Source organism: Urocampus carinirostris, chromosome 16, assembly GCF_059441175.1.
Source record: "Urocampus carinirostris isolate Australia breed hairy pipefish chromosome 16, RoL_Ucar_1.0, whole genome shotgun sequence".
Taxonomy (NCBI): Eukaryota; Metazoa; Chordata; class Actinopteri; order Syngnathiformes; family Syngnathidae; genus Urocampus; species Urocampus carinirostris.
In genome coordinates, this window is record NC_142364.1 from 24,292,226 (window position 1) to 24,305,542 (window position 13,317).

General features: G+C 41.3%; 2 protein-coding genes across 4 annotated transcripts in view; one reads left to right on the forward strand and one right to left on the reverse strand.

The window, feature by feature from the left end:
* mzt2b (mitotic spindle organizing protein 2B) overlaps positions 1-13,317 on the reverse strand; it is a 30,967-nt gene that overhangs the window by 8,248 nt on the left and 9,402 nt on the right. The window lies entirely within an intron of this gene.
* On the forward strand, positions 95-12,136 carry LOC148350774 (KN motif and ankyrin repeat domain-containing protein 1-like). Its single transcript, XM_088319966.1, has 11 exons — positions 95-114; positions 708-2,959; positions 4,351-4,470; positions 4,985-5,093; positions 5,245-5,415; positions 6,423-6,510; positions 6,738-6,957; positions 8,415-8,557; positions 8,640-8,840; positions 11,613-11,711; positions 11,785-12,136. The coding sequence occupies exons 1-11, from the start codon at positions 95-97 to the stop codon at positions 11,806-11,808; spliced, it is 3,447 nt and encodes a 1,148-aa protein (XP_088176092.1). The 3' UTR covers positions 11,809-12,136.

Sequence of the window (13,317 nt, forward strand, 5' to 3'; positions counted from 1 at the left end):
GCTGCATTCATCTGCAGAATGCCCTACGCTTGTGTATAAGTAAGAGAGACAGAGAGGCACTGAGCTTGAAAGTGAGATGCACTTGAACTGCACAATGGTGATCAATCAAGAAGAGTACGTGACTACATTGGATTGCAATACATGGCTCTCAGTGTATACAGTTGTAAGAGAATGAGCTGTTAAAAAAAATCTCTTTGCAAAGAGCGACGTCGGCTTCAGCAATGGTTAAGGTAACAATGATTGCTTTTTTTGACTGGCTTTCGAGTGTTCAAGCCAATATCTGTTCAAGTGCACATTTTTTATGAAGTTAACAGCTAAGTAAGAACTCCTCCAACTTTCGTGAAAAAAAAATGTCTGGAGAAAAGACAAGAGCCAATAGAAGCAGCTGGCAGTTAAAGGGAAATTTGAGCAGTAATTATAGAGTAACTCCAGTCCATGTAGCAAAACATGACATTTTGGGAATAGTTCTTCCTAAAAACAGTCTGTGCAGGATGGCCTAACCTCCTGATGTCCCTCCTTTTCGTGTGGGACGGCCAATTTGACAGGATGGTCAAAAGCATTGCAAAAGATTTAAAATAATCATTTTAAGCAGAGAGGGTGAGGAGTATCAAGGTACCGTAAGTCTTGACCGCGCACGAAGCCTAATTTTTTACACCACTTACTGTTTTATTTTGCAAGAGTCTAACTATAGAGCTTTTTCACTTTAGGTGTTCGAAATACCTGGAGAACTTTCACGGCAGTCTACAGGACTTCTTCAAGAGTCTCCAAAACAGCATCAATATTAAGCGTTTAAGTGTAAAGAGGAGGCCTCGTGTGGCCATTGGAAATGAAGAAAAAACGCAGAGCAGCATTTCATCTAGCCATTCTGTGGACTCCCTGTCATCCTCCAGCACGGATGACACCCGACTTCTGGGTCGACCTCCTCTTCCTCCGCCACATGGGTCCACCATCGACAGGCATTTCTCCAGAATTGAAGGATCGGATCGCAACGGAGAATCAAAGTCTTCACCTGTTTCGCGGGCTGCTTCTTTCCACAAACAAAATACTTGGTTGGAGCAGACAACTGCAGAGCAACACTTAAATCTGGAACAGGAAGCCACTAGCAACTCTCTTGGCGTTCGCCGCCGCCTTGCAAGCTTTGGAGGTGTGAGCTCTCCTGGTTCAGTCTCTCGATTCACTGGTTTGAGGGCTTATGATAACAACAACAGCAATGGTGGAAGGTGTCCTAACACGAGTAGCGATATGCATAAAGTTAGCCCCTCCCTGGGGAGCAGAGGTAGCACAGGCTGCCTCCAATCAAGCCCACAGGGATCCGGAAGGAGCACCCCTGTCTCGAGCGTTGGCCCAACGCAGTTGCTGAATGTCCGGGATCAAATTGTAGTGGCTCTGCAGAAACTAAGGGAGCTAGAAGAACAAGTCAAAATCATCCCCTTACTCAAGGTAAAAATCTCCGTCCTTCAGGAGGAAAGGAACAAACTAGTTTCTCAACTAAAGATCCAGAATAAAGACCCAAAACAGAGTACTGAGGAAGATCTGCAGGCTAATGGGGAGAGGGATTGCCATGATTTCAGAAACTTAGATGAGGAGATGCTGGCACTTGAACAAGCCATCAAGACTGGACATTATCCAGCATGGCAAGAAAGAAATTGCCAAAATAATGATGAAGCAGTTGATGAAGAGGCCAACAAACATCCCAACTACAGTTCCAACAAAACACATTTTCAAACTGGACATAGTGATGAATTAGAAGCAGAAATTCGAGAGCAGCAACAAATCATCACTGCTTTAAAAGAGAAAAACTTTCACTTGGAGGCAGAGTTAAAAGAATCCACTCTTCAGGCTGAAATGAACCGACTGAAACTGGAGCTTCAAGCTGCGGAATCTAGAAACAGAGTGGACAAAGCCTCCTGCGCCAGGCCATTGGTTGCAAGTTGCAGCACCCAGGCGAGGCCTGACATAACAAACAGAGGTGTGGGCAACCACACCGAGCTCAAAGACGCCAGCACAGGAAAGGCTATACAAGTGAAAAATGTGGCAACTGCATGCTGTGGCCCTGAGTTGAATACTGTCAGCATTGGGCCAGATCTTGCCATGAGCCGCTGGGATGTCAGAGAGCGTGGAGAAACAAAAGATAAGGGAGTGGGGGTCCATATTTCAACCAACTCTTTAGGATTCAGAGTCGAGGTGAACCGGAGTGATGCGGAGAGCAACACAGAAGGACCATGGCAGGAGCGCAAGGAATTAAAGTCAGTTGCATGTGGAGACTGCTCAGTGAATGTGATCATCTGCAAAGCAAAGGACATGGTTTCTCAAGGCACAGTAACAGATCCAGTCAAAGGTCTTGGACTTGCTACATTACCACAGATGACAGCTCAGCGTACCAACGCAGCATCCAGCTCCGTGTCTCGTTTCACAAACACAAGACATGCCATCAGCACAGACTCCAGCACAAATACCGTCCTCAGAAGCCAGCACAAACATACTAACACCTCTAAGGCCGCCACGACCAGGACCGTGTCAGTCGGTAAAGGACTGAAAGATGTCAAATGCATCCCAAAGACGCGCACAATTGGTGTAGAAACCAGCCCCCTGGAAGGATTTGTTCCTAGGCCAAATACCCGAGACATCGGTATAGGATTCTTGAGCATTCATGACAATTTCCTTGTTGGCTTAAAAACTCAAAATATGGCCTCTGGACCATCCCAACTACCTGATCCGGTGAACACCAGAAGCATTGGGGTTGGGGAGGGGAGGGTACGGGATCTGTCTGGTTCGAATGGTGCAGCTGGACTAAAAATCGAGTTGTATCAGAGCAATGTTGAAAGCCAGATAGAAAAGCTGTCAGTAGTACCTAAGACGCAAAGCTGTCTCCAAACCGAGGGCCTAGTTGAGCAAACAAACATCCGTCCACAACTAGCCAGGAACAAAGCATCCACTCAAGGAGAACCTCTAGATTCAGGTAGTGCACTGCAGACTATTCACCACCTTAAAACGTTGTGTGTTAGTTGCTAATATAGATAGCACCTCAGGTTTCAATATTCTGGTCTTCCTGGGTCATAGTCGGTTTCCACCCCTGAACAGACATGATTTAAGAGATCAGAATTGTCAACAGGCTTCCGAACAGATAATAGGAATTATGAATGTTAAAGGATGGGGAAATCGATAACCTGCAGGAATCAGGTGGGGAACTCCAAATTAGACAACTTCAATAAAGTCTGAGTTAGTTTGCTAATCTTAAGACTTGAGATTTGCTTGACATTAATTATTAAGAATAATCTAACTTGATTATTATTTTTTTGAGGATTACAAAAGGACAGAATTTAATCTTTTGTATTCTTGGCCACAGTAACTTTAGATGTGATTCAAATTTGCTGGATCAAAATTGACGCTTACCCTAAATTTGCAGGCATTAAATTTACTCTTAAATATGCCACAAAATATCATCCACAGTCAAATTCAGACTATAAGCCCAAACTTTTTTCCCCCAAGATTTCAATTTACGAAATGATGCGGCTAAATAATGCCTTTTTTCTAACGACCGCCAGGGGCCCCCGAGCAGTAAAGGTAAGAGTGAGATACGTAAAATAAGTGAGAATGTGTTGAGGAAGACGCAAGTTTAATGTAACATCACGCTTTGTGCATGAATAAAACTAGCATGAACTGACCCTCATCATGTAAAATGTGTCAATCGAATGGGGACCACTAACTACCACGGGAAGCTGAAATAATGTGGCAAAACAAACAGATTACAAATAGCAGCCTCCAACGAAGCACAAATGTTTATGGGGGATTCTCTTCATCTGTCGGTATTATCATGTGTTTTGGAGTAAATAATTTACACGGTTGGATTCTATGGATTGTCCTTGATCTAACAAAGCCATTTTTGCGGACATTCAAAGAAGTGGAAGATGGCCAGTGGAAGTAATGGTGAGTTTCCTCGGCCTTATAGTTTTGGGTATCTTGTTTCAGACTAATAGTGATGTTTCTCTGAAGAGTATATTTTAAAATGGCCCTCATAGCTTGAATTTAAAGAGTTTAAGCTTCCCAATGATATGTGGCATGAAATATTTCAGTGACTGGTGACATCATACAGACAAGTATTTGTTTAACAAAAGTCCGGCGGCCCACGGCGTTGGAATGTTAAGGGGTTAAGGTACAATATATTATTAAAATGATTTCTGTGTAGTATGTACACCCCCTATGTATGTACAAACTGTTTTTTGTTCGCTTTAAAAATGCATGGGGTGCGGCTTATACTTGTAATCAGGTGCGCCTTATAGTCCAAATTTTGCGGTACATTTTTTTCAGTTTCCATTCAAAACGTCTATTTTGTCTTTTTCTCTGCTACAGCCAACAGAAATATTCAACTACCAGCAGACTCCTGTAACTCCTGTCAGGAGGATGGATACGACTTTGACGTGAAAGGAATGATACAGCTGTTAGAACAACAGACTTTATCTTCCATGAGAGGTAATCAACTCAGCATTGCTTTTAAAATATAGGTACAATTTCAAATAGATTTAAAATGCTTCTTGTGCAGGTGAACCTTATTCACGTTCTCACGCTTGACTTAAACGTACCCTTTCAGTTTAAGAGGAAAGTCGCTGCCTCTGAGACACTCACAATGTTTGGAATGTTATCTGGTTTTGGAAGTCCTTTTGCCGCACAGCAATTTGTGGTCTAGACTCTAAAAATGAACTTGGTCAGGAGCGAGAAGTAGTGCAAGAGCAGATGTTGTCCTTCACAATGCATGTCTGTGATTTAGAATAAAAATAAAAGCATCGAAAGATCTATGGGCGAAGCCTCAGAAATGTACGTGGACATAGGAAAAAATAGTCGCCGGTGTCGCATCAGTCATACCTCGATAGAAAAGCAGACTATAGGTTGTAAATATGACCCAGTGGCTACGTTATATGATTTATAACAGCAACAGGGTTAGTAGTAAATAATGAAGTTGTCTGACTTGAATTTATTTTTTGTAAAGATGGATCAACTATTTTCGGTGGCCCACGCAAAACCTTGAAGAAGGAAAACAGCGAGCAAGGCTGCAGCAACACCAGGAAAAACATGAAGTTCATGAAGGCAACCAGCGGGTAGACACATTTTACATCGTTTATACTTATAATCCTTTTAATAGTGATATAAATGATCTTTACCTGACTTAAACAAAATCAGTGGATGTTTTAAAGTCCAGAATTTCTATCATCTTTGACATTCATTTATCAAAAATATAATTTCATGAAGGTTGAACCCAGCTCACAAGCTCACTGCTACTGATAACAATGACGAAGTGGACCGAGGCCCGATCAGGAAGTCACGGGAAGTTCCAGTGGATCCAGCACCAGCAAGACGGGCCAAAAGTGTGATAACCAGCAAAGTACTCAAAGGCCCAGCAAAATCCCAAATCACAAAGAGGTAGGACTGCAGTTGAGCTCAGGGGGCACTTTTGTGCATGCAAACCAGTAAGATTATGAGTTACGAGTAAGGTAACGGCTAAAAGTCAGAGAAATATGATTATTTTACACTGCATTGCGGATTTGTAATTGTCACCTCAAGGCTTTACACTGTGACCTACATTAATTTACTTGCAAATGCAGCCAAGTGCACAGTTTTTGCTGGTAAACAAAATAAAATCAGGTCACACAATGCAAATGTATAAGGTTCCCTCTACACTAGGGGTCATTGACCTGGTACTGACCAGGGAGAACCCGAAGAATACCTGAGTAGCTGCGGACCGGTTCTGAAAGAAGCTCACCAGTGGTTTATTTCTAACTGGCCTGAGATATCATTGACATTATCAGTGTCTTTAAATAAATGATTTATTTTCTTTTCAATTAGCCTCTAATTTAAATATAAACATCACTCAGTCCTCTTTATACAAAACGAATGTTTTAGTGGTGGACCGAGCCTATGTTAACATTACTTCTATTAATGACTTTTTGGTGATAACATAATAATAACAACACGCTAACAACATGCTAAATTAATATTTTAAGGATGCATATAAGACTGGTAGACCTTTGTACTAATCAGTCACAAAACAGCTTTATAAAGGTTGGTGACCACTGTTCTACACAAATAAGGGTGACAACAAATCTTCTACTGAGCAACCAACTAAAAAAGATATTCGCACCAGTGAAAAAGTAGAGAGCAATTGCAGCAAATATCTTAAATGTCAACAAAAATAAATGTTAAATGTGTTGCAACATCTCGTTGGGAGTTATTAGGTGACCAAACCCCCCAATTCCAACCCATAATGCTGAGGGAGGCATTGGGTACCAATGTTATAAGTCTTAGGTATGACCCAGGCGAGGCTCGGACTATCAACATCCCATCCTCGGGGCGGGCCCCCTACGCCCCAAAAGGTCACCGAGCCCTAATTATACCAGTAGGAAATTCACAATGTTGGTCTTTGTGTTCAGGTGCAAGTTTAGTGAGAAGATGATGTCTGCTTGCCAGGCTTTGAAGACGCACCTGAGTGACGGCAAGCGCTTACCTAGCAGAGAACTGGTAGGTTTATAAATACTAAAGAATTTATAAGTGACAAGTGGGTCAGTTTGAAAAATCTGGGCCATGGGATTTGGATGATGGAGTACTCTGAGAGTAAGCCTAATTGATGCCCTCTAATCATGTACACATGACAGAGACTCAGATCTGTGGGATTTTGATCTTAAGTTAGTTTGTTGAATCGCCTTAAAACAAAACAAGCATGTATTTGACTGAGAACTCCTCTGCAGCGTGACTGCCTGCAGACAGTCCAGCAGGAGTGGTTTTCCGTGTCCAGCCCTAAGTCCGCCTCTGTCGAGTCCGTGGAGGACTACTTGTCAGGTTTCCGTGTCATCTCGCCCTCGCTTCTACGGCACGTTGCCAACATGGCTGACGCAAATGGCAACACGGCACTTCACTACAGCGTGTCACACTCGAACTTCGGGGTGGTCCAAAAACTTCTGGACGCTGGTAGGTCTTGCCCGTCAACCTTTTATTTGGACTTGTCCGAGAAAAAGGGGTTATCGTTTCGCGTTTATAGCTTTGTGGTGTTGAATAAAGTCCAAGGAATGACAAATTTAGTGTCTGAAGTTGGTTAACTAAACCAGGACCTAAACTTCTAATTTAAATTGAAAGTCGCCCAGTCACTCTTTTATGCAGTGGTAAGTAAAGGTTAAATTAATGCGTTAATGCATTTTTGTCAAAGTTTCTGGCATGCTGTACGCAGACACCAAAACAAAAAGTAACATTCAGTCGCTGCCGTGTCAATTTAGTACAATTCCTATAAAGTATACGAAGAGCACAACTGTTTACAACAGAAAAAAATCTGAAGAAACCCCAAGAAGGAAGCGTCTAAAATTCCCTGAAATGGCAGCTTCAATTTTTCGATTACACCAATGGTTCCTCAACCTTTTGTTTTCTTTTCTAATCATAATTGATTTGAAAACGTCCAAAATGAAACTGCATCTAAAGCCCTGGAGTTAATGCAGTCTTTCAATTTGAAAAGGCCACCAGTGACAGGAAAACATCGTTTAATTTGCTGATTAATCAAAGATTAGATTAATCTTTTTTATTTTTTATTTTATTTTTAATGTTGAAATAATTTGGGGATCACACATTTTCTAAATATTCAGAATTTACATTCCCAACACCAAATATTTAAATCTTACAGTTTGAGTCAAATATAAAAGATGCACCTTTGCAATAATTAAAATAAAATATTTGCTTGCATTGGAATATAAATGTATTTTTGGTTAACCTTTACAATTTACAATAATATTTGGATGAAGAATTTTGACGTTGTTTTTTAATAGTCAAATTTTTAAACATTTACTCATTGTGAATACTTAATGAGCAGAGCGTCCAGTCGGAGGAGGCAGGTAAAGCTGTGCCTCATCTTACATCATGGAATATTAAAACATAAAAATACATTAAATGTTTATATTTATTCAGTGTTAAAGTTCTTTCTCCAAGGACTGCAAAGGCCATACAATTACTATGTAAAGTAATACCGTTCTAACGATATGCAGATGCAGAGTGAGGCATGCAATTTTCTTACCTCGTGGCAGAGGGCGATAGTGAGTCAAATGATTTTGATTTGATGCACACCTTTGCCCCAAACAATAGATTTAGTGATTGTAATAGCAAGGTAACAGCAAGTCAGGTCATGCTGTAATTTTTTTCCTGATGCATGGACTTCTTTTTCATTGTTCACCTATCTGTTTATTACCTATCTATTGATGCATTTATAAGTTAAGGTAAGACATCAAGTTATTTTTCTATGCTAGTTTATGTGTTGCTTTCTGCAAATTAAATGATGAAGATGCAAGTTCATTTCCTTGCAAATCTGATTGTGCCTAACCAGACACGAACCTCCCCATACATGATTTTTAGTGAATATTATGTTGCTAATGAGCTGCCTTCTGCAGACGTTTGTGACACCAACAAGCAAAACAAAGCCGGGTACACGCCCATCATGTTGGCTGCACTCGCCGCCGTGGACCGGCCGGAGGACATGGACGTGGTGGAGCAGCTATTTGATAGTGGAGACATTAATGCCAAAGCAACCCATGTCGGTCAACTTTTTATCATTTTGTTTTATTTTGAGGACTTCATGTGAGTTATCTGGCTTTTTTTGTGGATGAACAATTCAGGCCGGGCAGACGGCGCTGATGCTGGCAGTGAGCCACGGCCGCACGGAGATGGCGCGGGCGCTGCTGTCCCGCGGCGCAGTAGTCAACGCGCAGGACGACGAGGGCTCTACGGCACTGATGTGCGCCAGCGAACACGGCCATGTCGATTTGGTGAAGCTGCTGCTGGACCAGCCCCAGTGTGACGCCACACTCATGGACAGTGTGAGTGCCAAAAACACCAAAAAATGCCAATTACCATCCGTCCATCCATCCATTATCTGCACCGCTTATCCTCAGTAGGGTTGCAGGGGTGCTGGAGCCCATCCCAGCTATCTTCGGGCAACGGGCAGGGGACACCCTGAACTGGTTGCCAGCCAGTCGCAGGGCACACAGAGACAGACAACCATCCACTCGCTCATTGACACCTAGGGACAATCCGGACCGGCCAATTAACCTGATATGCATGTTTTTGGAATGTGGGAGGAAACCGGAGTGCCCGGGAGAAACCCACGCAAGCAAGGGGAGAACATGCAAACTCCACATAGGGGGTTCGATCTCATGACCTCAGAACTGTGCCGCACAAGCGCTAACCACTGCTCCGCCGTGCTGCCCGCCAATTACCATATATTTTGAAATTTTAAATCGCTCCGAATTTAAAATCAAAGCCAAAAAGCCAAAATTATGCAGAATTAATAAAGGAAAAAAAAATTGGACTTTAAGCCGCTACTTTTTTTCCCGAGCTTCTAACCCTGTGGCTTATCCGATGATGCGACTAATTCATGCATTTTTTTTAATGACCGAGCAGTAAAGGTAGGAGTGAGACACGTGGAATATGTGTCGAGTAAGATGCAAGTTTCATGAAGCTTCGCGCTTTGTACATGAATAAAACTAGCATGGACAGACCCTCATCATGGAAAAGTTGTCGATCGAAATGGGAAGGCAAACTACCATAAGGGGAATAATTTTACAAGTCTGTTTATTTGTAAACGGAAATAATGTGGCGAAACGAATGGATTACAAGAAGAAACATCCAAAGAAGCAGATATGTTTAGGCTTATTTTTTTGTCCGCATTATCGCGTTTTGGAGTTAATATTTGACACGGTTGGATTCTATGGATTGTCCTTGATAAAACGAAGCATTTGCGTGGACACTCAAATAAGTCAAAGGTGGCCAGGGGAAGTAATGAGGAGTTACCTTAGCCTTAGCTTTCGGTTATGTTGTTTCAGACTGACCTTGATGTTTCTCTGATGAATATATTTTGAAATGGTCATCCTATCTTGAATCCCAAGAGTTTATGCTTTCCAATAATATGTGGCATAACACGTATTTGTTCATCAAAAGTCCAGCGGCCCGCCAGGCGGCTGATGTATGTACAAAATGTTTTTTCCTTTACAAATGTATTGGGTGCGACTTATAATTAGGTGCGCCCCTATAGTCCGAATTTTACGGTATGAGTATACAAGTCGTATTTGGGGGAAACGTACTTTATGAAATGCAACACCAAAATAAAAAAAAAAAATCAAATAGAGAACAGGCTGAATACAGGTAACATAAGGTTACATGACTTATATGCTTGGTAATGTCAGTAACGACGTGACATTTTAAGTGTGTTTCAAATAACTCTAGCATAAAGAACATGATAAAAAGGTCACCAAACTATAATTTTCCCTCGAAATCATTAAATCCAGTGAAATATTCATGTTTCAACGGTGAAATCATCAACACAGGCCTAGAGCGCCCTCTTGTGCTTTCGTGTGAAAATAACATGGGATATTATATAATAATGTGTTAATAATTTCACACTTAAGTCACACCGACTGGCTCAGGGTGTCCTCTGCCCACTGCCCAAAGAGGGCTGGGAAGAACTCAAGCACCCCCGCGAACCTCGTGAGGATAAGCGTTGCAGATAACAGATAGATAAGTCCCACCATGGGATAAGTCGCACCCCCAGGCCAAACTATGAAAAAAACTGTGACTTATATAAAAAAAAATACTGTATAATACAAGTGATACTTAAGTCCAGTTGGAATAAGCGACAAGCCAAACATTTAGTATTGTACGCCAGGGGGTACTTATTAGTCCTAAGATGACATCCTGGACTCATTGTATTAGGGCTAAAACAATAAGTCAAGGTTGTCATCAAAAATCAATAATAGAAATAGTGAATTTCATTGTCGGCTACTTTCACCAGACGCCTCGAGGCCTCCATCCCAACAGTAAATCAGAACACCAATAGCGTGGAGACTGTATAAAACTAAATAATAGATAGACTGAGACAACAAGTGAAGGAAATAAGAGAATAACTATATTCAATTTATAATCTTAAAATTAATTTGTTACCACTTAATGAACGAAGAAGCTATACAATGACTAAAACAATAAAAAGGTTATAGCTGAAAACTCACACGACCAGGACTTTACAACAGGGGAATCCAACGTGGTGCCAGCAGGCATCAACTCGTCCCCAAAGAACACCTGAGTTATTTACAGGTACTGTAAATAACCCACCAGTGATAAGTCATTTGTGATTTTCCAGGAAATTTGATCTTGAACTGGCATGATGTTTTAGTGGTTGACTGAGCCCATTTTAACCTATAATAATTACAACCTGGTAACAACGTAGTAACAACATAATAGCACCATTATACGTTGTCAGTTTCAATATGCATCAAACTGTCGACTTCTCAAGATTGGTGACCGCGCTATACAGTATAGTACATGCATTGCAGTGACACATTTCAATATTACAACCCCACCTACGATCATTAACTTTTGTATCATACCCTGTTTGCATCAAGTTAAAATAGTGATATTTCTACTTAAAATATCTCATCACAATTCAATCTTGTTATCCGTTACCTACCTATAAAATAGAAATATTTGCAATGAAAGATGATGGCCAACCTAACAAGCTGTTACAAGGAGGACACGCCAGATGGTAGCAGAGTGTAGTTTATTAAACTCACCACGGCTTTCTTTTATTTTGTCTGAAGGATGACAGCACAGCCTTGTCCATTGCCTTGGAGGCAGGACACAAGGACATTGCCGTGCTTCTCTACGCTCACACCAACTTCTCCAAAGTTCACGCAGAGGTAACCACGAGAAAGTTATTTATTGTAATGAAATTGTAAAAATATTGTCTGTTTTTCTGTGTGTCTAAAACAGGCTCATCACTGTGGAAGGTCCTAATTCCTTTCTGGACGACAGCAAAATTTACAATTTTTGTAGCATTGATTATAACAGTTCTTATTGTTAGTTGCTTAAATGCAAACTATGCAACACGATTTGCTAGATTCTTCTTTTGTTATAGATGTATTGCAACTGTATATTGTCATTTGAAGTTAGTGTTAATTAACATCGGGTACTAAATTTCAGCTATTCTCTTATTCCACCTTAGATTGATAAAATCAAAATCGGAATCATCACATGCTTGTAAAATACAACTTACTATCACAAACACTATTGAATGTGTTATCCTATTGCCAGTTATTTATAACCTTAACCTTGCACAATAGAAATAAATACAAAGAGTATAAACGTGCGTTTTCAGTGTCTGTGTTTCCCAGAAAATGCAATCAAATCATACATATGCCCCGCCAACTATCAATTTTCTGTTGCCACGGCAACTGGCAGTGTTTTTTTTTAAAGCTGTTTCTGGGAAAACGCACAACTGGTTTCACCCCATTAATCTGCTACAGATGAATGCAACTGCGGAACGCCATTAAAAAGCATTCTCATGTTAAGGTGACTTCAAAAATCCCTTTATTATTTGATTGGTTCTCTATTTTAATCGGCTGATGCTATAAATTGGGACCTGCAGTTTCGACACAACCTGCCTTGAATGCTCATTCAACAGACAATGGAAGGACAAAGAAAAGCCGATCCAATTAACTGCGTTTCGCTTTCAAGTCTAATCCAGACAAATAACTACCACCTTTTTGAATTGTACACAAATGATTGGAATATTACGAAAGATTAAGAGAATTGAGGAGCCTTTGTACATCAGCCCAATTATAAAGTAAAGTAATCAAAGAATCGATTATCAAAAGCATGAAATAATGTTTTATGACATGTAACTATCGATCCATCCATTATCTGCACCGCTTATCATCAGTAGGGTTGCGGGGGTGCTTGAGCCCATATTAGCTGTCCTCGGGCAGTGGACACCCTGAACTGGTTGCCGTGCTTGAACCCATATTAGCTGTCCTCGGGCAGTGGACACCCTGAACTGGTTGCCAGCCAGTCGCAGGGCACACAGAGACAGACAACTCACTCGCTCATTCACACTTAGGGACAATTTGGACCGGACATTTAATCTGACATGCATGTTTGTGGAATGTGGGAGGAAACCGGAGTGCCCGGAGGAAACCCACGCATGCATGGGGAGAACATGCAAACTCTACATAGGAAGGTTTGATTCCATGACCTCAGAACTGTGTGGCGGACGCGCTAATCACTACGCTGCCGTGCCATCTATTTTTGGACCAAAAGGGGTCTATAACAGACCAGACCAAAATAAATGTCCAAAATACATCTGGTGTTGGGTGGGATCTTATGGTCACAGTTACCAGGTTCTTGGTAGAAGTAAGATCAAACCTAAAAATTTAGGCCGACCCTACTCAGGCCTGCGGGTAATGAAGCTCGACTCCACTCAAGCCCAACCAATTAACTTGATTTGCAGAACCGAGCCTGAAACAA

Excerpts from the sequence above, each read along its gene's own strand:
- LOC148350774 (XM_088319966.1), top strand. The coding sequence starts at position 95 with ATGGTGATCAATCAAGAAGA. Across the intron at positions 4,471-4,984 it reads GACTTTATCTTCCATGAGAG|ATGGATCAACTATTTTCGGT; the intron begins GTAATCAACTCA and ends TTTTTTGTAAAG. Across the intron at positions 6,511-6,737 it reads GCTTACCTAGCAGAGAACTG|CGTGACTGCCTGCAGACAGT; the intron begins GTAGGTTTATAA and ends ACTCCTCTGCAG.